This window comes from Drosophila obscura, unplaced genomic scaffold (genome assembly GCF_018151105.1).
Source record: "Drosophila obscura isolate BZ-5 IFL unplaced genomic scaffold, ASM1815110v1 contig_73, whole genome shotgun sequence".
Lineage (NCBI taxonomy): Eukaryota > Metazoa > Arthropoda > Insecta > Diptera > Drosophilidae > Drosophila > Drosophila obscura.
The window spans coordinates 9915225-9942181 of record NW_024542865.1 but is presented as its reverse complement, the minus strand read 5'-3'; the positions used below and the strand labels follow the sequence as shown (position 1 = coordinate 9942181).

The following is a 26957-nucleotide window of genomic DNA, read 5'->3' as shown; positions in this document are numbered from 1 at the left end:
TTTTCATTTTCTACTCTTTTTCTCATTATAATTTTCCTCTTCTTGTGCATGTTGCCCTCAGAAAATGTGTGCAAGGCAAACAAAATGTTTGCGGTAAAGTTTTTTCTTCTATTATTATTTGGGTTGTTCTTTTTCTTTAACAATATTTTGAAAGGGACAACGGAACTCCTTTGAATTGAATTTTGATGCTGATCAAGAACATACAGATGTAAATGTTTTTTTTTTATTATCCTTCCAGGGGATTCGCATATCTGGTATCTCTGCAATGGTATAAAAATGTGTATAATACGCTATTATTCTGCATTTTTTCATACAACTTCTATTCTGCATAAAACAGATTCATCATACATTCTCGCACATTCATACAACCGCATATACCACCATTTTTATGCATTCTTCCCCATTATTATTTAAGCCCATTTATTTTTATCTCTCTGAATTGGTGGGGATTAATTTTATTTCAATTTTTGCTTCCATTTATTTCAATAAAATTAAGCCAAAAGTTTTTTTGTGCCGTTAAACCCAAACTTCCTTTAACGATTTTCCTTTCTGGATTTTCTCTTTATTTTCTGCTTTTGGTTAGCTTAACTGCCTTCCCCATCCAGCTCTACACTCCCCTCCCTGGCGGACTGACCCTCTGACTCTATTGTAGGAGAAGCAACAGGTTCTCTCATTTGTGAGGATTTCTTGCTATTTGTTTGCCGTTTTTGCTTTTTTATTCACCCTCGTTTAATATTTTCATTTATTTTTTGTTTTATTTCTGCCCAAAAGCCTTTTGCATTGTGCTAAATTTTCCAGCAAATTCCCAGGGAATGTAAAACTAATTGCAGCTGTAGACGGAAGGGATTGACATTGGGAAAGGGTAAAAAGAGGAGGTGGTGCGCAGTTAACAATATCAACGCAATCGCATATAACTAATCAGAACAGAAAAAGAGCGAGCAGAAAAGTTGGCAAAAAAGAAGGGAGGGGAAGGGAGCTCCCAAAAGAGAAAAACGATTTCAATAAATGTCATAAATTCACCCGACAACTTTACAAATAGCAAACTGAAAGTGCCCGGGAGAATGGGAGAGGAAAAAGAGGAAATGGTTTCTTTCCATTCCTTATTTTTCCCATACCACTTTTCCATCCTGACCAGACCAGACCCTCCCCTTCCCCTGCCTTCGTCTCCTGATTATCGTCTGTGCTTTGCTGTCGGCTTGTAATCGCTTTCATTACGAGCAGCAACACCACCAACAACAAAAAAAGCTGACCAAAAATAATAAAAAAAAATGAAAGAAAAATAAGTAAAATGCAAAATGGGATGAAAATGGAAAACCAACATTGCCATTTCAACAAAGAAAAAGAAAGAGACCGCTTGCCGAATGAAAAAACTAAAGCTTTCACTTTTTCACTTTTTGGCTGCCTTAAGTTGTGTTTTTTATTTGTTTTATTTTGTAATGATGCATTTAAATGGTTGCCTTATAAAGTCTATAGCAGTAGAATATATCCTTAATATAACTTTTATGCGCATATATCCTTAACACTTTGCTGCGGTTTAAGTTCACGTTTTTTGTTCCCTTTTCTTTCCTGTTCTGTTCTCTCTTTTTTTGCGGCAACTGCAGAAATTTGGGCCACAACAAAGCCAAAGATGTAAAGTGGAAACACTCATGTACATATGTATGTATGTACGAGTATATATGTATAAACATATGCACATACATACGAGTATAAATATAATATATATATGCATATTGTAGTACATCTGCACATTGTTATAGGAGCAGGCTGCTATATGACCTGATTGCGGTTATGCGTTCAAGACTTGGGTAAATGTTTCGGGAAATGAATGAAAAGGGAAACAAGACAAGATAAAAATTAAGACAAATTACTTTTTGATATCCCCCATTAAATCGTTCAACGTGAGCTTTAAAGAAGGATAAAGAAAATAATAATGTTGGCAGAATTCATAGGAAAAGATATCCACTAAGAAACTTAAACACACATATAACACAATCACACAATCACACAATAAACAATATATCTAAAGCCTTCAGGAAGTCGATTTAAAAAATGAATGAATGGAAATCAACCAAAGAATTTTATCTTTGAATGGTAATGTGAATGGAACGTGTGAGTCGCTTCTGTGGACGCGACTCTACTTTTATACCCGTACTCAGTCAGTATATAAATGTAAGATATTATTTAGGCATTATTATTTAATTTATTGATATTAAAACGCGGTGCAAATGGTAAAAATACATAATTGGGCTGATTTCTGCTGTTGCTGTTCCACGGTACGTCCGGCTGCTTCAATTCTCTTCTTACTACTCTGCTTCTACTGATCTTCTTCTCTGCTGTGTTCTTTCTCTGCCTTCCTCTTTATTTTGACTATAATAATGATCCGATCTGATTCAAATTCGGCTATCTGGTAGATATGGTCATTCTTTTCAGTTTTATCGTATATTTAAAATGTTCTTCCTTTTTGGGGGCGGTGCGAAATTTTGAAATACACTTGTAGCAGTGTGATATCACATGAGTCTGGAAACCAAATTTGGTTGCTATAGCTCTTATAGTCTCTGAGATCTGGACGCTCATCGAGACGGACGGAGGGACAGACGGACAGACAGACAAGAATATATATACTTCATGGGGTCGGAAACGTTTCCTTCTCTGCGTTACACACATCCACTTTTACCACAAATACAATATACCCCTTAACTCTTTGAGTACGGGTTTAACAATAGAATAGAATAGCTATACGAATATTTGTATGACTAGAGGCTTTACAATTATTTTACATTTTCGTTGCCATTTGCGGTGATCAATTAAAGTAATTACCGAACAGAGAGCTCCCCAAGGCAAACAGGAATAAAATGCGATATAGTGACGGGTAAATGGTAAATACTCGTAGGAATGTGTGGCATGCCACCTCTGGGCATACAAAAGGAGTTTATGTGGTATCTCGATGCATCGCATCGCATCGCTGCAAATTTGCTAACATTATGCTCCCATGATTTTAGTTCATTTTTAAATTAAAATTGTCCTTTTTTGTTGTATTTTTATATTCGTGTATATTGTGTGCCATTATTTGCCTGCTTTGTGCGACGGAAATTGCAATATGAAACTGCAGATTGCATTGTCATCAGAAAAATGTTGAAATTGTCTCGTTATATTCCTTTTTTGTTTTTTTTTTTGTGCTTTATTTATTTAGCTGTTGTTTGCCACTTTTTCCTGCTTCAATGCTAGGTTATAATTGGCCGATTGGCAACGCATAAATGCTGTGGCTGTTCCTTGGCTGTTGGTGAAATTAGATAAATTAGATAAATTAGACAAGACCAAAATACAATCTATAAACACGAAATCCATTACTAAAGGTGGACTGATTGACACCGAGGCTGCTGCTCGGCTTCTCCGCTACTCTGCTGTTCCGATAGTCTGCTGCTCCGATGACGTTGACGTCAGCTTCAGCTTCAGCGTCAACCTTCGCAGAAAACTAAAAGAATTTGGTTCAAGTGCCAAATGAAATATTGACTAGGCAACGGGGCAGAGTCTCGGCGATAGCCACACCGAGTGGCTGAGACTTTGGGGCATATGGCGGCGCGTGTGTGACCATCGCCATCCACCAGCCCCTTCTCCTTCTCCTCCACCACCGCTGCCGCCACCTCCTCCATGGAGGGGCCCTCTTATCCACCCAGTCAACCCAATCACTCACACACACTCCCACACCGATGGAGACGACTATCATGTTGTTGTTCTAAAATAATAATAAACATGGCAAATATTTACTCCTTATAGACCACAGGGTATCCGGGGGCATATGGGAAGTGGGAAATATTATGCTGTTGCTTTGGTAGAAATCAAAATGATCAAAATGGACTTCACTTTACACTTTCACTTCATATGGATATACATATAAATCAAAAAACATATCTATAACATTCCTTAAATGAGTTATAAGCCCCATACTACTTAAACCAAGACATAATGTTCTATGAGCCTTTTAGTCTTCTGACTTGCTTAAGATAAATTAAGTTCCAAGCTTTATTTTATATATTTATTATTATTGCTTGTTATTTTTATTAATTTTTGTATTGCATTATTCTGGTGTATGTACGATGTACATCTGAGTGTGATCCATATTTTGTTTCTCTGTAGGGTTAACAGGGTAGCCATTTGGCCGATTCCTTGGAAATCCCTGCCCGAGACGCGTGCTTGCGTCGCTCGTCAACTCTTGTGGTTGTTGCTGCTGCTGCTGCTGCTGCTGCTATCGCTGTAGCTTTAGTTGTAGTTGTAATTGTAGTTGTAGCTGCTGGCGACAACTACATAAACAGCTGTCATGGCCCTGCGAGCAATGCAGTCGCTGCTCTGCCGCTCTGCTCTCCTCCGGCTAGTCTAGTGGTCTCTGCTCTCCTGCCCTCTCCCTCTACCACTATACGTACTCTATGGCTTGGCACTGGCTGGCCTCGCCTCGTGGCGTCTGCCTCTTTCTAATAATAAATTGCCGAAGAATTTGTGTTTGCCGTGGGGCTGACTGCTGCAGCAGCAAACATGTCTGCCAGCTCTTCTTCATCGCAGTCTTCTGGTCTGTTCATACCTGGTACTCCCACAGACGATGGGGTGTGCTGTCTCTGTCATAAGTAGCGGACAGAGTGAACAGAATGAGGAATATACTAGTTCTTTTTTATGGTAGTTACATTTCTAAGGAACTACAGAATGAGAAGTATTGGGTATCCTGTGTTCGTAGCGATGCAACTTGTTCTACTGCCCTCCGTGCTGGTATTTTATATGATTTTTATATTCATTTATTACATGTCTCTGCTCTACTCTGCTCTTCTCTGCTCACCATCCCGATACCATCTGAAAGGTGCAATACGAGTACAAGAAGCATTTTCCACTTTCACTTTTCTTAGCTTTTCTTAGGGTTCTGCTCTGTTGTCCCTTCCTCCCTTTATGCACTGCACTGCTTATGCGGCCTTTCATCCGCGTCTTTGTCTCCATCCCCGTCTGTCTCTGGCGATAATAAGCTTTAACATGATGTGAATTTCCCAACACGCTGACAATTCTATTCGACTATAAACCTGCATGGATACACGACGCGCGCACACACACACACATGTGAGGGGAAGTGTGCCAGTGGTGCTGTCAAGGTTAGGCACAGTGTCCGTCAATACTCTGTTGTGTATGCCCACACTTGTCGCATCTGTTCTGTGGGCCAACTGTTTGTTTCTTGGAATATCTTTAAATTAGGAAATGAGTTTCCATTCGATTTCCCTCGATGAGTTGATGGATTCCCCGGAATGCCACACACTTTCAGTTACTTTAATTCTAGTGCTCGGATTCTTCATCACAGAACCAATCATCACTTGATAATTTCAGAATATCAAATAGTTGTAGTTCGGAGAATTCCTTTTTATGTCCGCTGGCGTTCCATAAGTTCGTAGAGCAGCCAGTCAACAGCCCCTTTCTTGCCCGCTGCCAGGTTCTGCAACTCAGACGGTGCACGGCATAGGCCGAGCTTTCTCAGCACTCTGAAATTGAACACTCTCCAATTTTTGAGACGCAATGCTACGCTGCTAGCTGTGGGGTAGCAGTCCACGTTCACATGCTTGTGGCGCCTCTTGAATATCTTAGCCACTGGCAGGACATCGCTGTAGACGTCTCGTCGGGTGCGGTCGTTAAGTGTGGTGTCCTGTTCCTGTAGCCAATTGTCGAGCTTGGATCTCTCGTTCTCGCTCAGTTTTCGAATGTGGGACATGATTAGTCCGGGTTGTTTTTTATCTTACCTAAACTAAAAATTGCCAAATAATTTTATTAAAATTTTTTTGTTTGATTTTGATTAGCCCATAAGTTCTATAAAGATTTGTACGGGTACGAGTACGAGTATGAGTATGTTGGAATATTAATTTATCTGAGCATGCTGAAAAAGATTACTAGATGTGTGGGTCATTTGGACTACAAGTTTTACTTTTCGAGAGAATATTCTTAGTTTTGAAATCATTTTGTCACAGGTGTATATGTACAATGTGTACAATTATGGAGTTTAGGTGAAGATTCGATACACCCCATTCAAAATATACGTTATTGATCCATGGAATGAGGCAGCGATTCCTTTGGCCACAGCTACTTCAGCTGATTTGATGGGACTTGCGTTTAATTGAATTTCGAAAATATATGAACCAAATGCCAAAAAACAAGCAGGAAATAAAATTTCAAGTACTCATTCCGCAAATTGTGGGCATTTTTGTTGCTGTTGCCACAACAGCGAAGGGGAAATAGGATAAATGAACTGAGCGCCGCCAACTTTTTCCGTTGAACGTTTTTCAATTGCTCCAAAAACTATTTTACTTGCGCCCAACTTTCACTTGCAAATGGAAGCAAACTTTCGACGGTAACTGTATGTGTGGCGGGTGTCGGTCTGTCTGCGCCATTTTCCAGTGCGAGATATTAATTAATAATTGAAATAGCTGGGCTCGTTATAAAGTGCGGCACTTTGGGCCTGAATACCCCCCTTGGCACAGCACAGCCTCGCCCAGCCCAACTCCGCTTCCAGCCCCGCTCTCAACTACCCCCATGGGCATGTGTATGTGCATATGTGCGTGCACTTGCAAGTTTAATTTAAAGTTTAGTTGTAATTTTGTGCATTTTTCGTTGCGAGCGCAATTAAAAATTCAACGCGCAATATGCAAAATGAGCCCAAAAACACCAGCAATGAAAACGGGGGAAAGCCCGCAATAAAGGAAGACTAACTTCAGGGCCCCAAGGATCTCAGGCCCAAAAGCCCTCTATATCCCCTCTATAGAAGATGATGGAACGGCCGCGAGGGCTGCATCTCAGGGCAGGCTTTCCAAACATGAAATTGTGTCTAGCCACGCCGAGCAATATTCGGTGGGGTGGTCTGGTCTTCTTCGCTCTTTAGTTACGAATTTATCCTATTGATCTTGATATCAGCAGCTCAAATAATTTATGATAAATCTCTTTCAATTTTTGCAGAACTATTCGTTGACTTAATCCGAACTCAAGCTGGAAAATCGAAGATTTTCAATAGAAAGAGACCAAATAAATGAAACATTCGACCACCAACATGGCGTATGATTAACATACGCATTTTTTGTTCGCCGGGATTTCTGTGGTAAGTGTTAATTATGCTTATTAATGAATGCCACAAAACTATCCACGAAACTCAGCAAAAACTGGCAACCAAGCAGCAAAAACTTAAATATCGACCGCAGCCGGATGCTGGTTCGATGCCTCATTGTAAATGCGATTTTTAACGCCCCATAAATTAAATAGCAACAAAAAAATTGCCCTTGTTGGATTAACACACACATACCGTTTTTGTTTTTGTTTTCTAATGGGTAGCGCGAAACGAAATAAAAGGAGAATTCGATTCAAAAACTGTTTCTAACTACGTTTAATATGGTTATTGAGTGCTCAACTAAATTTCTATAGCTACTTATTAAATATTTTTCACGCTACGAAACGCTGTGGGATACAGCACCTGCAGAAATGCAATACCTTAGTGCCAAGTGTAATTTTATAATTAATAAAAACAATTATTATTAAGTAATTTGGTGAGCTACAACAAAGTTGAGTTGGATTTAAGCTTCAAGGGCTTGGAAAATTGTTACTCTGATAGGTTTGAATATACTATGCATACTTACATATGTATGTACATATGTACCCACATCTAGTAAGAAAGGGAATCATCGACAGATACTTTGTTCATGCTAATCAATATATGTACATAAGTACAGTTTACATAGGAAGGAGTCTTGGAACTTGGAAAATATCATCTAGTCGTTTCTCTCTGTTTTATTCTCAATAATATCATGAGCTCCATAAATTTAAATGCATTAATCACAAGCACGAGCAGACAGCACGAAATATCACTTGTTCTGCCACATGAATCTTTTTTCTAGAAATCAAGCGACCCAATATTTAATTCGTTTAACTTAATATTTAACCAAAGCTGATATTTGGCCTTTGGGAGTGCCACTCCCGAAACATCAAGTTGCTGCAATATTCGTACTTTAGACTTAACGAATAAACCTTTACTGACTTATCGAATCTCTTTGCTTTGATTTATTGTTTGATTGTTTGATCGCTGCTCTCCGGATACACGGCTGTTATTTCGGTATTTCGGTATTTCGTAGACTCGTATTCGCCCAAATGGCCAAAAACAATTCACTCGCCACTTTGTGCTCCATGCAAAAATGGATATGTGAATATACTCGCATGAATGTATGGAAAAGGCTCGTCGAGTCCTTGCCAAAAGCTGAACGGAACGGAACCAAACCACCATTTTGCATTTAAAGTTTTTTGCATTTTATTGCGTTGGTCCGTTTTGTTGGTAATGGGATGGGGTATCCTTAGCCGCGGTCCTTCCATGTTGTTTCAATTTCTCTCTTTATTTGTACCCTCGTTACTCGTGGAGTGCTAGGGTACACTGGATTAGAGTGGTTGCATGGGAGGCAGCACAGGCAGAAGAATGTGCTTTCGATCCACGAATGGCTTTTATTCGAGCCTATAGTCGATGAGGACAGTCGATTGATTTCAAGTTGGTAGTAAGCCTTTTAATGAGTTCAAAAATGGGTCTTGGTGACTTATACGAGGGCCGTATAAGTTCTGTGACTCATGTGATACCTTTTTGTACTTTATGCATGTTTTGACAGGACTAGCGGGTATCCCATAGTCGGAAAACTTGACTTAACGTTCTTGCTGATATTTTTGTTGTTGTATTTTTTTCGTGGTCGCCGAATGCCCAAGTGAAATATGATAAAAGTCTGAAGCGACGCAGAGCAGGGCGATGCGCTGCTCCACTCTGCCCCGTTCTGTGGCGCTTTGCGTTTTGATTTGTGTTGGTGACCGAAAAAAAAGCAAGAGAAATGTGCAAAAATAAAAAACAAATTCATGCAAAATGCCGCAAACAAGCGAGGCGAAGAGCAACGACAGCAATGGAAAAGGCAACACGCTAAAAATCGACAGAAAAGTGAAGAAAGAAAATGATACGAATACGAATATAATAAAGCACAATCGGATATGCGATAATGCCTGGTGCAGCCACCCAATGCCCCTTAAGTAGCCGCCACAGCAGCAGCAGTAGACTGAAAGTGGAATCTCAATGCAGGAAAGAAAAAGAAGGGACATGTGAATGTGAATGTCAGAGATTGATTGATGGAAATAGTTTAGTTAAATTTGATTCAGAGACAGAGATTCCCTCTAGATTATTGTACTTTACATTCAAGTTATAGTATATATTTATATTTATTTGTAAGCAAGCCCAAATGATATGCGTCGTACATAAAGATAATTTCAAGCATTCATAAAATATAGTTCCACTTGTATTTGATATCACGCGTATGCCAAACTTAAACAAGAATGCCAAGCAGACATCAAACGCAGTTCAAAGGTACATTAATCCAAAAAAAAAAGCACACTTGAAGCGAGCATCACCGCATGAATAACCACTTGGCACCACTTCACTTACCCCGGTTGATTTAGTAACTTTCAGAGATTTCAGATTGGCCTGCCCCCTCCGCCGACCCCATAGCGGAATATCATGGATGCTTATCGACAAATAAATTCTTTGCCTTGTCAAATACAAATACTGCCTGCCTGCTCCTGTTCCTACCGTTCTCGAGTTCCTGAACAGGAGGGGTTCGCTCTACGGCGGGTCATAATAAATAGCCTGACATAGTAATGCCACAAACACTAACTCACAACTGTCGCACTGTTGAGTTCGTGTCCTCGACCGAAAAGTTAACGCCTATAAAAGGGATATAGATGTGCACCAAAGCTGTGTCCCACTCTGACTCTGGGGCCCCCACTGGTGGCACCCTCGTCGAGAGTGTTGACAAATTTATGAGCTTGTTTTGCTTTTTCGCAATTTTTGTTTGGCTGATTGAAAGTTTTCCTTATTTTACTGTCGGCCAAATTGATGACCATTCGAGGAAGAGTGAGAGTCACACCCACCAGTGGTCGGCTAGACAGCTTATTCGATTTTCTTCTGCGTACACACACATAAATACGAGTATGTATGTATATACTATCAATAGATTGATTGACTGGCGTAACTAAATCAAAGCGCAGCACAACATAGTCAACTTCTCAAATTTTTCCTTATTGATTTGGAAGACTTTTGCTACGGTTGGGGCTGCTGATGTATCTCTATAAAGGATAGAGATTCTTCTTCTTTTTGGAAGCTTAATCCATGTCATGAATCCATGAAGGTCTGTGTTGGCATATGATGGTCCGTTGTATTAGCAGAGACATTGCAGAAGGGTTCCAATCGTCCGACGGCGTATGCTGTGCTGCTCTACATGATTGAATATATGGGACTGATGAACAGATAAACAACACTGCATAGGACAAGCGGTAACAGCTACAAGTACTTAGGAAATTTCTGAAGTGCAGGATCCTCAGACGAATTGGCATTTTATCGTGCAGCGTAACCAAGAAGGCGATCTTGTAAGACTTTCTGGCAGAGGAGCAAATAAGTCCAATAATGAAATTCGAGAAGACACCTATGTACCTACTTAGAGACTTGTGACGTGTTTATTCACGAACTACTGATGCACGGTGGCAATTGGCCTGCGCGACTGGGCGTTTGCTATTCCGTTCAACAGGCCAACCGTTATCTATCGTTGTCGTTGGTTGTCCGGATTTTCTTAAAGCGGATTTTCTTAGCAAGGGCTATGAAACAACGAGATCAATACTAATCGTTTTATGGCTATGAAAAATTTTTTTATTGCTTTGATTATTATACATATGTATATACAAATCTACTTTACTTTCCATTGATTGACTAAATCGAATATGTTGCAGGTCTATTGAAATATTCTGGTTTGACTTGTACGAATTTGGAATATAAAGATAGTTGGGGCGCGATAGAACAGTTGATGCTGGATCATTTTCATTTCCATTTCAATTCAATGTGGGATATCTACGTTACTAATTGCGCATAGCCAGGCAATTGGTAACCTCGCTGCTTTGACGACAAGTCTTCAGCTGACGGTCGAACCACTGTCCGAGAGGACAGTTCTGTCGCCTAGATCTCTGCCTGTCGCACACGTAGTAGTGGCGACAATGGCGGATGTCGGCCAGATAGGTACCGTCGTCCTTGCCGCGACAGTCGTGACGGGAGAACAGCATCTGGACAAGAGCAACCTTCTCGGTATTGTCGTTGTTGCCATTGTAGACGGTGGGGCCGGAATTTTCGTTATTGGATGGGGCTGGTGTTGGACACGGAGTGGTGATTGTTTCCGTACATGGTGCCTGTGTTGTTGTACAGGGTGGCCTTGTAGTTGTACAGGGTGGTCGTGTTGTTGTACAGGGGGGTCGTGTTGTTGTACAGGGTGGCCGTGTTGTTGTACAGGGGGGTCGTGTTGTTGTACAGGGGGGTCGTGTTGTTGTACAGGGTGGTCGTGTTGTTGTACAGGGTGGTCGTGTTGTTGTACAGGGGGGTCGTGTTGTTGTACAGGGGGGTCGTGTTGTTGTACAGGGTGGCCGTGTTGTTGTACAGGGTGGTCGTGTTGTTGTACAGGGGGGCCTTGTAGTTGTACATGGTGGGCTTGTTGTAGTCGTTGTAGTTTCTGTTGCACAGGATGTTGTCGTTGTTGTTGTTGGTTCACAGGGAGTCGTTGTAGTCGTAGTTGTTGTTGTGGTCGTAGTCGTTGTCGTAGTCGTTGTCGTAGTTGTTGTTGTGGTCGTTGTCGTAGTCGTTGTCGTAGTTGTCGTTGTCGATTCACAGGGAGTCGTTGTAGTCGTAGTTGTTGTTGTGGTCGTAGTCGTTGTCGTAGTCGTTGTCGTAGTTGTTGTTGTGGTCGTTGTCGTAGTCGTTGTCGTAGTTGTCGTTGTCGATTCACAGGGAGTCGTTGTAGTCGTAGTTGTTGTTGTGGTCGTAGTCGTTGTCGTAGTTGTTGTTGTGGTCGTTGTCGTTGTCGTAGTTGTCGTTGTCGATTCACAGGGAGTCGTTGTAGTCGTAGTTGTTGTTGTGGTCGTAGTCGTTGTCGTAGTTGTTGTTGTGGTCGTTGTCGTAGTCGTTGTCGTAGTTGTCGTTGTCGATTCACAGGGAGTCGTTGTAGTCGTAGTTGTTGTTGTGGTCGTAGTCGTTGTCGTAGTTGTTGTTGTGGTCGTTGTCGTTGTCGTAGTTGTCGTAGTTGTCGTTGTCGATTCACAGGGAGTCGTTGTAGTCGTAGTTGTTGTTGTGGTCGTAGTCGTTGTCGTAGTTGTTGTTGTGGTCGTTGTCGTTGTCGTAGTTGTCGTTGTCGTAGTTGTCGTTGTCGATTCACAGGGAGTCGTTGTAGTCGTAGTTGTTGTTGTGGTCGTAGTCGTTGTCGTAGTTGTTGTTGTGGTCGTTGTCGTAGTCGTTGTCGTAGTTGTCGTTGTCGATTCACAGGGAGTCGTTGTAGTTGTTGTTGTGGTCGTAGTCGTTGTCGTAGTTGTTGTTGTGGTCGTTGTCGTAGTCGTTGTCGTAGTTGTCGTTGTCGATTCACAGGGAGTCGTTGTAGTCGTAGTTGTTGTTGTGGTCGTAGTCGTTGTCGTAGTTGTTGTTGTGGTCGTTGTCGTAGTCGTTGTCGTAGTTGTCGTTGTCGATTCACAGGGAGTCGTTGTAGTCGTAGTTGTTGTTGTGGTCGTAGTCGTTGTCGTAGTCGTTGTCGTAGTTGTCGTTGTCGATTCACAGGGAGTCGTTGTAGTCGTAGTTGTTGTTGTGGTCGTAGTCGTTGTCGTAGTCGTTGTCGTTGTCGTAGTCGTTGTCGTAGTTGTCGTTGTCGATTCACAGGGAGTCGTTGTAGTCGTAGTTGTTGTTGTGGTCGTAGTCGTTGTCGTAGTCGTTGTCGTTGTCGTAGTTGTTGTCGTAGTTGTCGTTGTCGATTCACAGGGAGTCGTTGTAGTCGTAGTTGTTGTTGTGGTCGTAGTCGTTGTCGTAGTCGTTGTCGTAGTTGTTGTCGTAGTTGTCGTTGTCGATTCACAGGGAGTCGTTGTAGTCGTAGTTGTTGTTGTGGTCGTAGTCGTTGTCGTAGTCGTTGTCGTTGTCGTAGTTGTTGTGGTAGTTGTCGTTGTCGATTCACAGGGAGTCGTTGTAGTCGTAGTTGTTGTTGTTGTTGTGGTCGTAGTCGTTGTCGTAGTCGTTGTCGTTGTCGTAGTCGTTGTCGTAGTTGTCGTTGTCGATTCACAGGGAGTCGTTGTAGTCGTAGTTGTTGTTGTGGTCGTAGTCGTTGTCGTAGTCGTTGTCGTAGTCGTTGTCGTAGTCGTTGTCGTTGTCGTAGTTGTTGTGGTAGTTGTCGTTGTCGATTCACAGGGAGTCGTTGTAGTCGTAGTCGTAGTTGTTGTTGTGGTCGTAGTCGTTGTCGTAGTCGTTGTCGTTGTCGTAGTCGTTGTCGTAGTTGTCGTTGTCGATTCACAGGGAGTCGTTGTAGTCGTAGTCGTAGTTGTTGTTGTGGTCGTAGTCGTTGTCGTTGTCGTAGTCGTTGTCGTAGTCGTAGTCGTTGTCGTAGTTGTCGTTGTCGATTCACAGGGAGTCGTTGTAGTCGTAGTCGTAGTTGTGGTTGTGGTCGTAGAAGTTGTGGTGCATGGCGCCTCCGTTGTTGTAGTTGTTTTACAGGACGGATCGGGGGTGGTGGTCGTTTCCCGTTCACAGGGTGGCTTTTGGGTGGTTGTTGTCGTCCTCCGATCACAGGGTGGCGTCGTCGTGGTCTCACATGGCTCGTTCCACGGCTCGTCCTTTGGAGGATGAGCACCCACCGACTCCGCGCTGACACACAACGCAATCAAACATCCAATCAGCAGCAAGTTGACTTCATAAAAAAAGGAAAAAACCGTCAGAGTCGATTATTGGAGGCTGCTTCCGGGAGCTACTCACAAACTCTCATTTTAGAACTGTTTCCGTGTTAGTGGTTCCTCTACTGAAGTTTTTACTTCTCCGCTGAGAGATATAAGGTGAACTGAATTGGCAACGCCATCTGATGGGGCTTATATACAAGTTTCCTCAGACTGTGCTCTTATCGCTGACCGGAGCCACTTGAACGGTGTCAAGTGGTACATGGTGAATGGTCCACGATCTGCCGGGTGCAATCAACAAATTAAGCGAAATAGACGAAGTTCATATGGGTTAGGGTTCGTGGGACCTAGACTCGCACAAGCAGCAGCGAAAGATAAAGAATATTCGAAGTGAATTGTTTTCCGCACTCCGTAGATAATGGTTGCTGACTGCTGTGTCATTCCTAGTGTGGAACATCTTGTCCGCACTACGAATAAATTTGGAAATGGGCTGGGGACCGATTTTCTCCCATTGGAACCCCCATCTTTGCTGCTGCGTTCGAGTTTTTTCGGCCCGGCTCTGATGGTATTGACATTTGGCTTGGGTCATTTGGCATCCCATGCCGTACGCAGACTGCAAAATAGTTGAAATTGGCTGTTAACTGATTTCGAAGTCACCCCAATATCCCACTGCTGAACCCATCCCGGCCAATGGAAGTGCCAACAAGAGATTTCGGTTTATGGCCTCGCCCGGAAGTGTTAGGCCAATGGCCAAGTGACCAAAACTGGACAGACTGGACTGGACAAGTGTTGGCCATTTGGCAGCCGATAAAAATGGCAAAGAGCCTAAGGGGGCGTGTGTGTGTATGTTTTGTGCATGAGAATGTATGTGTCATAATTTTCCAGCCTTCAACACTCCCTCCTCAATACCGCCTCCTTTGCACCCCATCTACAATCAATGGGTAGGAAAAGCAGGAAAAACAAAAAGGCAGCCAGCCGCCAGAACAGCCCCGTGTATCCGTGGGATTGTCCCGGACAGGGAGTCCTTGCTGGACAGTTGGCAAAACTTTTGTAATTAAATATGGTTGTTGCAGTTAAGATTTATGAGCGAATTTTATACCTGCTACCCAGCCCAGACCAGGCGGATAGCAACGACTGTGTAATTTCCTTATTAGAAAATATCCGTATTTATATTGAAACGATCGTATTAAATAATACTAGTTATTATATTGCAGCTTGTATTATTTGTAACATCAAATTTTTGCTTAGTATTTATTCTGGTATAGTTTACCACTTGACTACATATACATATGTTTCTGTATAGTGCATACAGGGTACTGCCATCACCAAGAGTGTCATGCACAAAGGCAAATAAAGTTGCAACGACAAAAATCTGGACAGCCTTCAAGCCCTCAGGCCCATTGGGCCCTCGTGCTCTGATCGTAAATAATTATTTATTTAAAGCGTAAACCATACTCAAGCGGCGAAAATAAACAGAATCAATTGTTGTCACGTTTCAAAATGTATGCACACATCTATTTTTACATAGACATCTTTTGGGCATCATGCGGGAGGCGAATATCCCTCCCGCGTTCCCGCCTGGAGTTTGGTTGTGCACGGATACGGGTAATGCTGCGGAAATTTTTAAGTTTGGTCTTAGCTTGTTAGAAGATCCTGTAAGTGAGATCTTATATGTATATGTATATGTATGTATATCGGATTAGCATATTTTGAGCAGCTGGAATGGTTTTCAAATGATTTTCGTTGTTTTTAATGCGTATGAGTGATATTCCTTATATAGTACTATGTATGTAGCTCACCTCTGTTCCGTGGTGTTAAACTCTATTTATACTCATACATTCGGCTTTGCTCAATTTGACGCGGTTCAATGCGTTCTGTTTCATTCACTTAGCCCCCACAGCCACACCAGCATTCAAACCTCCCACTCGCATACACGACTCTGCCATTTGCCATTTGAAATTACTCATACGCCGCATGTGATGTGAATATTAAAAAGGGGGGAAAAGTTTATGATAAAGGCACCTCTCCATGTCATATTCGTATATAGTAGGTATACATATCTTCATATGTATGTTTTTATATATATAAGTAGATATACTTTGTTGGTGAAACAATCTCAGATTATGAATGAACTTTAGCCGGTTGGGTTAGATGGAGGGATATGCACAGAATAGTTGAGGAAACTAGCTCAGATTATGAATGAATCACTTTCGCCACAAGAAGTTAAGCAAGCCTCAACAAAGCCTCAACTGGAGTAAAGTTTGCAGCCAAATGGTGTTGAATACTTTAAGGAGTTTGCCTATAAACACCGTCTCAAGATCATTGGTGGTTGTGTGGGAGTTAAAGCTTCTGTTTGCCATGTGACGACCCTGAGAGTATGCTTTATCTTTAGCCACTGCCTGGCACTTAACCGGCTTGAGAGTCTTTTTGTAAATTGTGGCCCAAAATTGAATCAACAATTCTTGAAAACCCATTTCGAGCCACTCAGGCTCGAGCAGGAGAGCAGCAAATACTTTACCTCAATTATGTTAACTCCTTCAGCCTTCTTTGGAGCGGGGCTTACCTTTTGTCAGCCCAGGTTTTTCGGGACTCTTTCACTTATCGTCCGGCCATCGAAATGAATTAGTCCAACAACATAAATTAAGCACTTAAACGTTGTAAACTTTTTCCCTTCAGGCAAACTTTTTTGGGGGGTCCTGGCTCCATAAATGATGACCCCAGGAGTCGGCTTGGGGCGACAAAAGACAAACACGGCTCAATGGGAAAGCCCTTTCCCGCTTTCCCCTACGCTTTTCTCCTCTCACTCAGCACACATGCACACAGATGAAGAATGGGAAATTAAATTAAACACACTAACACACTGTTCAGCCATGTGCTTGTGTGTGTGTGTTTGTGTAAGCAAGGATTGGATTTAAGGATTGTTTGTCCAAGGACATTGTATCAACAATTTTCACTAGCAGTGTGTGGCAGCGTTTCTGTGCTACGAGGCATTGTAAAACTCATTAGTGAAGTGACCGGAAATCTTATGAAATCTTCAAAAAAAGAAGTGAATAAAACAAAACAAAAAGAAAACTGCAAAACCGAAAGGAAAAAACAGTACAAGCTAAAAAGCATCCTGGCAGCAGGATGGCTGGCGGGGAGGGGGTTCAGCCTGTGACAGGCTGGAGCAGTCATGCATGTACTTCAATTTTTCAGCAGAAATGAGTGCACATTTGACAAAACACACACACAGCAGCACAGCAGCACAGCAGCACAGCCACACAGACACTGTGTCGCTCTCGCACCTTCGGTGTCGGGCCAGTGGAGCCCTAGGAGCCGCAGGAGCCCCGAAGCCCCTTAGCCCGTAGCTGGCCAAATCCCTGCAGGACATATGTCCCTGCCTCTCTCGTACATGTTTTTTTTTTTTACCTTCTGCCGCCGGTGCCCGAGTCGGAGCCCCACCGCTTCAGGCACACGAATATATGAAAACTTTGCACAAATATATTTGTCGGTGTGCGTGACTGCGTATCTGTTTTTGTGTGTGTGTGTGTGCGTGTGCATATCTGTGTGCTTTTATCTATGGGTGTGTGCTGTCTATGGTTGCCTAATTCAAGCTCATATTTTATAGCACAGCAACAAAATCACTGCATCGGACGCAGCTACACAATTTTTGTGCCACGCCAACAAAATAAACCCTCAAGCAAAAAAAAAAAAATGAAGCTGGCTAAAAAAACCGAAAAAAATCTGTAAACAAGACAGACCTGGACAGGGAACAAACTGTGGCAGAACTACGTGAGTCCCAGCCATAATAGGGATGAGTGGAGCAGAACAGCTCAAGACTTACTCAAACGAAGAAGTTTTTCGGGTGAGGGGAATCCACATAATGAATACATAGTCTCGCCAGATGGTGAAATAAACTGAATGGAACTCTTGACATTATTGCAAAGGTTAATTTTTTTATTTTTTTGCCTATAAAGTCGATCAAGGGAATGTAATGTCGCAAAGCCAATATATAAATAATAAATAACAAAACAAATCAAAATTAATATTTAACTAAATGTAATAAGTTATGAATTAATTATTATTATTATTATTTATTATTCGTATGCAGATTGCTAAACATTTTTCATTCACCAGCAATTCGAATACTATGCAAGGCAATTATTTGATACAAAATATCAGACTATACATACATACATGCATATGTATGTACATACACATGTACCTATGTACAATTAATTCAAATACCCAATATTTATATATTAAATATATTTACATTTTCAGATTGTTTCTATATAAAACCTGTATGATGTTTTTTTGCACTATCCATTAAATGGCTCAAAATGGCTTTCGTCTATAAGTTTCATAACTTTTAATAACACACATACAAGTAGCATGCATGTACATATGTATTAATGTATGTACATTAAAAACTGTACTCAAACTAATCCCATTTCATGGGCTGAAAAAATGGGAATAAGAAAAAAATGTTTCACACCATTTAAAACTTTGTTACCCATAAATCAATACCGTCACAAGAACTGAGTTCAGTCTAACATTGATTTTCCGCTGTGTAAATTTGTAGCAATTAATTTTATAGGTCATAAATAGCTTACACATAAAAAATAACTTACAAATTCGAATCTTCTGGTACCAGAGTAACCTTGGACCCTTGTACCCTGGTAATTTTGTGCAAAATTTAATATGGTACACTAAAAGCCAGAAAAATACTTAAATGCGATCATTCTGATGTGGCCCTAAAGTCTATAGTATTTAAAAATATTTTTTTTTGCTATTGGTACTCACATTCATTAAATTTTTCAAAGAGCTTCCCTCGAACTTTCCCTCGAAATTGCAATAAAAACAGAACTGCAGAAAAACATAAAGAAATTATTATGTTTATTGTATATAATACTGTACATAAATTCGAGCACACTTTTGTATGGCAAAAGTTTGAAGAACTTTTCCTTCTCCTCCGCCTTTCATCGGAAGGGCCACTCCCCCGCACATCCAACCTTGCAAATTGTTGAATAATTGCAGTTGTTCCTTTGGTTTGGCTCTGGTTGTTGCCTGTGTTGCTGTTGTCGTGTGGCAGCTTTACCATTTTCCACGTCGGCATCGCGTTGTTTTCGCTTGCAAATTTCCAAAGTTTTTTCGCTTGTATTTTTTGTTTGCTTCTTATTTATGTATACTATTACGCACTGTACTTGTGGCGTTAAAGGGTGTACCCTATTCGTATGGATATACTCTTATGCATGTGTTGGGCTACCCTCTGCCCGGCTCGGCGTGCCGTTTCGGGATATACATCAGACTATACTGCCAGTCCAAAATCAGCAGATAGGCGCATATGTGTGTGTTGACCACACACATCGGCCTTATTCGTAAGTACTATACGGAGAGTACTTGCTGAATGCATACATATGTATGTACATAAATTATGTATACGTTTGAGAAACATGGAAAACGATCTAAGAAGCAGTATATAAAGCCAACCCACCACAACCCACCAGGCCACAGCACCACAGACAAGGGTATATGTGTATATTCAATGCAGGCTTATGTTTCTCCCCATGGACTATCGAAGCAAAGAAAAAGAAGATTTAAAAACGAATGAGTTCATTATACATAGATACATATATTATTCTTTATTAGTACATTGTTTTTGTCTTATTACTGGGGATACAAATAACGTATTTGTTCAACATATGCACCTTGGCGGCATGTTGGGCAATCGTGCTTCTGGCTTAGATATTCACGGATGCAGGCATCGCCAAAGAGGTGACCGCAGAGCAACGAAACCAAACGATGCGGTCCAGAGGGTTCCCAGGCCAAGAAACAGATGCAGCAATCCTTGTCAATGGCAGTGTTTTGATTCGCATTTTGCCGCTTTAGCGTCTGCACAGTCTGTAGCGCAGTCTCAAGAGCCTTGCCTTGCTCATCCAGGGTCTTGCGGAGCTTCTCGACCTTGGATACCTCAGCTTGAATCCGATGTACAAGCTCGCTGCGCTCAACGCAAAGACTGTTATTCGAATTTCGCAGTAGACTCAGCTTATAATTAAGCGTATCATTTAGCTGCCGCTCCTTCTTCAATTCATCTATCAACGCTGGGCGATTCATTCTGTGGATGCTTCCCTGCCGCAATGGTTGTGCGGCGGATCGGTTCCCATGAGGAAGCTGCGGTTGAGTGTACACCAGCGCTGGCATCGGCGGGTCCTGTTTCCCATTATTTGCATTTGGCACATTCCGGATCATTATAGATTACCGAGATTATAGATTATAGATTTAATAACATTTACTTGTCAACTTAGGGATGGTTCGATATGGTTGAATATATATTTGTATCCCTATATCGATATGTGATATTTTTGTGCGGCTGGGCTGTCAAATATATCGTTATGTTAACGATATTTCTGTTGGATATTTTCCAATGAAAATAAACTTTTGCTTCAACAAGATTATACGCCATGGTAGTTAGGATATTTCTGCGTATTCGTTGCTTTTGTGACTTTAAAGATAATGAATATATAACGATATCGGAATAGACGCAGTGATGCAGTGACGCAGAATAGGCGCTTACATCGGACGAAAGAGACTTGATGCTCAAATATATTTATTATATTTGTTGTTGTAGAGTTTGTGGATACAGTTGCGCTGATAGGCATGCAAGTGAAAGAATTTCTGTGAAGCGCAGAAATAATCGAATATTCCGAATAAACGCACCTTCGTGAAACAGGTTATATGTACATTTGTATTAGGTATATTGGAATTCTGGGAACACCTCAACGAAGTTGCTTAGAATAATAATAAGCTTGGACAAGTTATTACAAAAAACTTGCAAAAACGGCACTGGAAATTGCATAAATCATTTCTCACTTATAATTTTTAACTACCAATTTGGAATAGGACATTTTCTTTCAAGGAATAAATGGTTTCCAGACGTAGTCCGGTTGGCTTTTTAAAATCTAAAAATGGCTCACTCTGTTGTTAGCTTGTTCTAGGCGAGAGTTTATTTAAGTGGGACCGACCACTATCGGCTGACAGCTTTTCAGTACCCCAGGTGCGGTATCTACGTGCTTGTAGTGTTGGATAATGCAAGCAGAGACAAAGCACTTTGGACAAAAACAAACGAAAGTTGCACCAAAGGTACTTGCAGAGATGTATACTGCTGTTACAAATCTTTTGAAGGCCGAAAAAGAAGAGTGGGAACGGAATCCGATCCCGGGATTTGTCGCCGAACCGACAGAGAACGAGGATGGAACCAAAAACTGGATGGTATGGAAATGCATGATATCGGGAATGAGATCCACGCCATGGGAGCTCGGGAGCTACCACATTTTACTGTATTATAACAATCTGTATCCCGGCTCGCTGCCGCTTGTGCGCTTCCAGTCGAACATATTCCACCCGAATATTGGTTCCACTCGCTACCTCCAGATTCCCAGACTAGTGCTCGAACCGAAATTCCTGGCCCCGAAGATGGATATCAGAATGATACTGCTGGCTATCCAGCATATTCTGCAATATCCGGACCTGGCTCTGCGTGCGCGTGCAAACGCCGCGGCCTTTGACTTGTTCCTGACCAACCGGCTATGCTATAATGATCGCATCGCACGCCAGGCCCACAGGCTGCGCTGACTCGTGAGGAGATGCACGCACATAAATAGTATCTCTGCAACCCCTGCAAACTGCCTTGCCGCGCTTTTCCAAATGATGGAAAACAGCAGCCAAAAAACCTTTGTACAACAAAACAACAGATTAGTCTGCAGACCAATATTAAATTTACAAGTGTGTAAAATCCAAAAAAACGAGAAACTTCTTTTATTTGTACGCTTTGCGTTGCTTATGGATATTGCTTATTGCAGTACATATGTACATACATACATGCATACATACCGTAGGTGTGAGCGAGATAAATACATATATGTATGTATGTGTATGATTTTGAGATGATCTGGCAGCAGCGTCGCTGCTGAATTTTCATACTTGTCTGGCCTTCAGACCAGCATAAATGCTGCAGTCATTTGAAAAACAATTGCTTTGCCAGGCATTTTTGTATCGAATGGATAGATAGAAAATATCCAACTAAATAGTCGTAGTCGTAGTCATAGTACATACATCTGCATATGGGGAATTCGCTATTCGAGATCTGTGATTTTATTTACATACATATGTACGTACATATTTTCATTTTATTTGATTTTGTTGCTTTGGCTGGGCCCCGCCTCAATTTTTATTTATTTGTGCTCTGCACGTTTTGTTTGAAATTTGTTTTGGTTTTTACTTAATTCTTGAAATGTGCGCTCGTCTGCTGCACAATTGGAGTTGCAACAAACAGCGGCAGCTGTGGAGGAAACAAAGTTTTGGCCAAAGCGCTTGAATGAAGTGTGTGAAGTGGCTGAAAGTGGTGAAATGGCAGGACAGGGTTCGGTCGTTTCGGCGAGGGGCGGGGCGGGGCGGGGCGGTGAATTGGAAGTGGAAGTGCAGTCCAAGCTGAACAATTAAACTTTTGGGCCAAAGGCAGCAGCCAACGGGGCAGCAGCAGAGAGAGGATTGCAATGGACTGAACTGAACGGGAACTGAACGGAACGGAACTGAACACACATATGTATGTATGTATGTGTGTACATGCACATACACATGGAAAGCCCAAGTTTTAGTTGAGTGGAAAAACCCAAAACAAATTTTGACTCCATTGAGTTTTTATCTGTTGCCTTTATCCAAACTTTCTTCCTGGTCTTCACCTCTCTCCTCTCCTCACCTCTCCCCTACCCACCCACACACTCTTCTTCTGTACAACATTTTCTTTTTATTTTTGTATTTTGGCCAAATTGAATTGTTAAGCGTGTGGGCGTGTACGTGGGCGTATTTGAGTATCTGTTTTTCTTATTTTTCTTATTTTTTTTTTGCTCTGCGCTTTACAGATAATATTATTCGAAAAAAGTTTTGGTGCGTGACTAAGCGCTGAAAATGTTGTCCTGAGCACTCCTCTCTCTCTCTCTCTCTCTCTCTCTCTCTCTCTCTCTCTCTCTCTCTCCCTTTCTCCCTATCGCTCTATCGCTCAATCGCTTAATCTCCCTCTTCCTCTGTCATTTTTTTGGACTAGTTTGAAGAGCTGTTTGAAGTCTGTGCAGTCTGTGCAGAGAAATTGTATGGATACTTTATATGAGTTTGTCACGATGCACATATGCACATATGTATGTGTGTACATATGTATGTATGCATGTATTGATGTCCTCCAAGAGGATACTTTTCTGTCCTTCATCAGTCCGTTAAGAGTTCTCTTTATGTGCTAATTGATTTGAATGCATTTCTAATTATAAAATGCGTTTCGGCATGGCCGCCTAAAGACCTTTAACCTACTTGAAGTGAGAAAATCCCTTGAGCTTTGGTTGCATCACTTAAAGAATCCGAAAATCCCTGAGTTATTCATCAAGCTCATTTAATTAAAGTTCCCTCCTGGGGATCTGGGGCAAAGTTAATGAAAACTACACACACACTCCCACACGCATACACAAAGCATGGGACCTGGACAACCAGTTTCAAAGCCTTGCCAAGGGTATAATGGTATGAAGGAAGCTCTTGCGACACTTTTCTGCATATACACATGTACATACATATGTATCTACATATGTATGCATGAATGTAAATCAGGGGTCGGCACACAGACTCACACATTTTTTTGGTGCGTTTGTGTGCGAAAACAACAGACACGAAGTCAAATACGTTACTTATTTCTCTGCCGCTGCGAAAGCCGAAGAATTGTGCATAGGGCACACGAATGCTTCTCTGCCGCTGAGGCAAGCGGGCAGAATATGAAGCCGTTTGTGCATAGGCTGAAGCATGTTTCTCTGCCGCGACGTCAGCAGAGCAGAATTTTCTCTGCTGGTACGTCATCAGGCAGAATAACGAAACCACACGAAGTCTTTACGCTGTACGTGTGTTGACTGCGCTGCCCGAAATTTTTTCCTATGCACAGTGCATACGACGCTGCCGACCTCTGATGTAAATCAGTGGTCGGCACGCGCACGCACACATGCACATGTTTTGCAGTTTCCTAAGCACAATAGCTAGGGCAGTGCCGAGCCCTGATGTAAATACCACAATAAATCGGTATGGATATACATACATACATATGTATGTATGTAAATAAAAATAAAAAGTGTAATACAGTGCACTGGATCGAGGGTAGGGTATCTAGACCTTTGGCTTGAAGCCATTCTTCGTTTCTTAGTTAGTTGCTGAAATCGAGACAACAACTTCATGTGATGGGTGTGCAAACAAATTGAGGAATGCAACAACTACACACCAACAACAAAAGCAGCAGCAGCAGCAACAGCAACAATTGGAAGAACTAAAAGAGCAAGAACAACAAGGACAGGACATTAAAATGTATGGCCCAAGGCCCAGGGCCAGAGCGGTCCAAGTATAAGCTAAATAGATTGTCCTACCAACCCAGACAGACAGAGAGACAGGAAGACAGGAGGACAGGAGGACAGGAAGAGAGGTGGTCGAGAGACGATGCTGATGAAGAAGGTGAGCTGGAGATGGAGCCGGAGAAGAGAAAGATGAGCAGGGCGAGGGTTAGCTGCTGATGAGCAGACAATGGGCCAAAAGTGCTGAATATGCCTTACAGGTCATCAGGTTACCCCTTACACCACACACCAAACAGTCCTCTGCTCTCTCCTCTGCTCATTTCAGTTCAACCCACTTAGGAGGAGTGACAGAGAGGCGTAGAGTGGCGGAGGGAGGCGGACAGAGTGCGAAAGCACAAGGAGAAGAGGAGCGGTGAACATTGATGTATATCCTCACTCGGGGCTAATTGAATGGAAAGGTCTGCTGCGCTATCCGACTTCCCTCTCCCTCTCCCACTCTCTCTCTGTGCCCCTTTTCCCCAATCCATATCCATATCCTTTTTCTGCCCTATGTAGCCCTCTATTTTGCTCTCGTTTGCGGCCCCACTCTTTATGTTCCATTTCCCTTCTCCACCCGCATTTCATCCACAAAAAGCAATTTAGTTAGCACCTGGAAAATTTGATTAGCTTCCATCCCATGGATGCCGTCCTGTCTGTGTGCTTGGGATAATAATTCGTAAATGTTGGATTGTAGCCCGTTCGCCATATGCATTTATGCATTTATAATTGCCCAGACAAACGGTTTATCAACCGCCAAATACCCACACCCTCCCCCACCCAGACCACACACATATGTCTGTACATATGTACGTATGTAGATACGTTGGTATTTATTTGAAAATTCATTGGATTTTTCAGTCGGCGTCCCTGCACAGGGGCATTATAATTTGTGTGTGGCTTTTCATTTTTAATGCCCAACGAGCGAGCATTGAATTTGTTTTCGGCCAGCTCAAATGTGCGAGTGGGAAATGTAAATGTGTAAGGGGGATGGATGCAAACCGAACGGTTCCCCTAGTTCGTCAAAGCCACTATGGCTTTTCGATACACAACCAAAGTTAAAAAAAATCGTAATTAATAACAAACCCAAGTCGAATCCGCTCCGACACTGGAGAGCACGTTTCAAGTACTTTTCTACAATGCCATAACACTGTACATGTAGCACGTGGCAAGTGTTGCTTACTTTGTGTGTGTCACACCTTCCAACACAGTTTCCAACACTGTACATTCGTGGCACATGTCTCGAATTAAAATATTGTACACATTAACAATACAAACCGAACCTAATCATGTGGAAGATGCATATATCCGTGGCTGACATTCAGCAAATTATGGAGGAGGAGCTGAAGGAGCGGCTGGATAAGGGATAGGATAGGATAGGGGATAGGGGATAAGGGATCTGCAATCGATCGAATGCTGTCCTGTCCGTAAATAAGTCGATTTCAACATGCAAAAGTGAAATCTGGTTTGGAACAAGTAAGAACAAGTAAGATTCCCATTTGGTGGGCGCATTCACATATTTATTTATTTTGTTTGTTTTTGTTGAAGCAGATTCAAACTACGTACATATGTGTGTACATACATATGTATGTATTTATGTACATATCACCTCGAAGGCAGGCAGGCAGGCAGGTAGGCGGCGGCGGCCTTTACCTGCTGCACACGCAACCGCAAGGCAACGATCAGTGCAAGCAACCGCAGCAGCAATAATTTGTGGGCTGTGCCTCGTTTGTTTGTGGTTTAGTTAATCATCTAAATATGCATGTGGCTCGGTGCCACTTAATGGCATTGCCACCGCCACGGGTTTCCAAATACTGTCTATCCACACCAGCATGTGCCAAAAGGACTCACTAATTGCTGAATGGCTCAATGGTCCGCTACTACATACGGACAAGCACAAACGCTTCCTGTTATGTGATCCTTCTGCGAGCTTCGCTTTCGCTGGATAAAAGTCTAAATACACAACACACAGCGACAGTGCCCAAACCAGGATGAATTGGCTCAAACAGATCTCTCAGAATTCTGTCTATCTGTCTATGACATACATACGTAAATTTAATTTAATTATATGTATGTATATTGCAGGTACAAAACGACTGGATTTATTTAATACCTAAAGAATACTTCAAGGGCTTTATGCTAAGACTAAGGGCTCAGACAATTATCTCCAAAGAGTGGAACAAATTGATTTTATTAAAAATTATATAACTAATCCAATCCTCAATCGAGCTATAATTAACAAGTTCGCCTGCGCGGCTTAATCAGCCAATGATTGCGTCCCTTAGTATCCCAATTTGGGTGCTGTAGCATAAAGAAGTGAAATGAAGAAAATGTCTGTCCTGCGATTAAATTTGATTGTCATATTTGAATGGGTTTTTCACTCTTTCACGAATCTCTTTCTCTCTGTGCTCCTCCAAATCCGATTATGCGAACAAAACGCGTTCCATCCGCGAATTACATTCGAGGGACATAAAATGCAACATTATTCTTGTGGCCGTTGACGTTCGAGAGAGAGCGAGAGGAAGAGTGTCTCCTCCCTCGCTGCTCGCCACTGACATTCCGTGTAAAAGCCACATAATATTACCCCACTGTCACAGAACAGACCAGACCAGCGACAACCCTTCACATGTATGTCCAGCAGGCGGGCCAGGCGGCCAGAGGATACATATATCCGACAGCAAAAAAATCCGCTGGCATTTGTCGTATGAAGTTGTGGGGTTCTGCGGGTTCTGAGGGGCATGGAAACTGCTGGCATGGGTGAAGCTATAAAATACGCGAGCTTTTATTTATAACGACATCAGAAATTAATCT

The 26957-nt window shown here is 42.0% G+C and overlaps 3 protein-coding genes and 2 long non-coding RNA genes across 7 annotated transcripts in view; 2 read left to right on the top strand and 3 right to left on the bottom strand.

Annotated features, from left to right (window-relative positions):
• Positions 1-26957, top strand: part of LOC121404987 — a 50458-nt gene that overhangs the window by 3077 nt on the left and 20424 nt on the right. For all 3 annotated transcript variants that reach the window (XR_005968315.1, XR_005968314.1, XR_005968313.1), the window contains exon 2: positions 6970-7108. This is a non-coding gene — a long non-coding RNA (uncharacterized LOC121404987). The remainder of the gene's footprint in view (positions 1-6969; positions 7109-26957) is intronic.
• LOC121404988 lies at positions 3202-3442 on the bottom strand. Its single transcript, XR_005968316.1, has 2 exons — positions 3349-3442; positions 3202-3274 (listed from the first exon to the last, which is right to left on the bottom strand). It is a non-coding gene; the product is annotated as an uncharacterized LOC121404988 (long non-coding RNA).
• Positions 10701-13933, bottom strand: LOC111068664 (mucin-2). The gene is made up of 2 exons (XM_041595463.1): positions 13841-13933; positions 10701-13775 (listed from the first exon to the last, which is right to left on the bottom strand). The coding sequence occupies exons 1-2, from the start codon at positions 13848-13850 to the stop codon at positions 10930-10932; spliced, it is 2856 nt and encodes a 951-aa protein (XP_041451397.1). The 5' UTR covers positions 13851-13933; the 3' UTR covers positions 10701-10929.
• Positions 19387-20089, bottom strand: LOC111068631 (E3 ubiquitin-protein ligase RFWD3-like). The gene has a single exon (XM_022358259.2). It carries the CDS (start codon positions 19987-19989, stop codon positions 19408-19410), a length of 582 nt encoding a protein of 193 aa, XP_022213951.2. The 5' UTR covers positions 19990-20089; the 3' UTR covers positions 19387-19407.
• LOC111068632 lies at positions 20697-21542 on the top strand. The gene is made up of 2 exons (XM_022358260.2): positions 20697-21009; positions 21127-21542. The coding sequence occupies exons 1-2, from the start codon at positions 20827-20829 to the stop codon at positions 21370-21372; spliced, it is 429 nt and encodes a 142-aa protein (XP_022213952.1). The 5' UTR covers positions 20697-20826; the 3' UTR covers positions 21373-21542.

Coding starts and splice junctions, on each gene's coding strand:
- LOC111068631 (XM_022358259.2), bottom strand. CDS start 19,989: ATGATCCGGAATGTGCCAAATGCAAATAATGGGAAACAGGACCCGCCG.
- LOC111068632 (XM_022358260.2), top strand. CDS start 20,827: ATGCAAGCAGAGACAAAGCACTTTGGACAAAAACAAACGAAAGTTGCA. Junction 21,010..21,126: donor ATGGAACCAAAAACTGGATG/GTATGGAAATGC, acceptor GTGCGCTTCCAG/TCGAACATATTCCACCCGAA.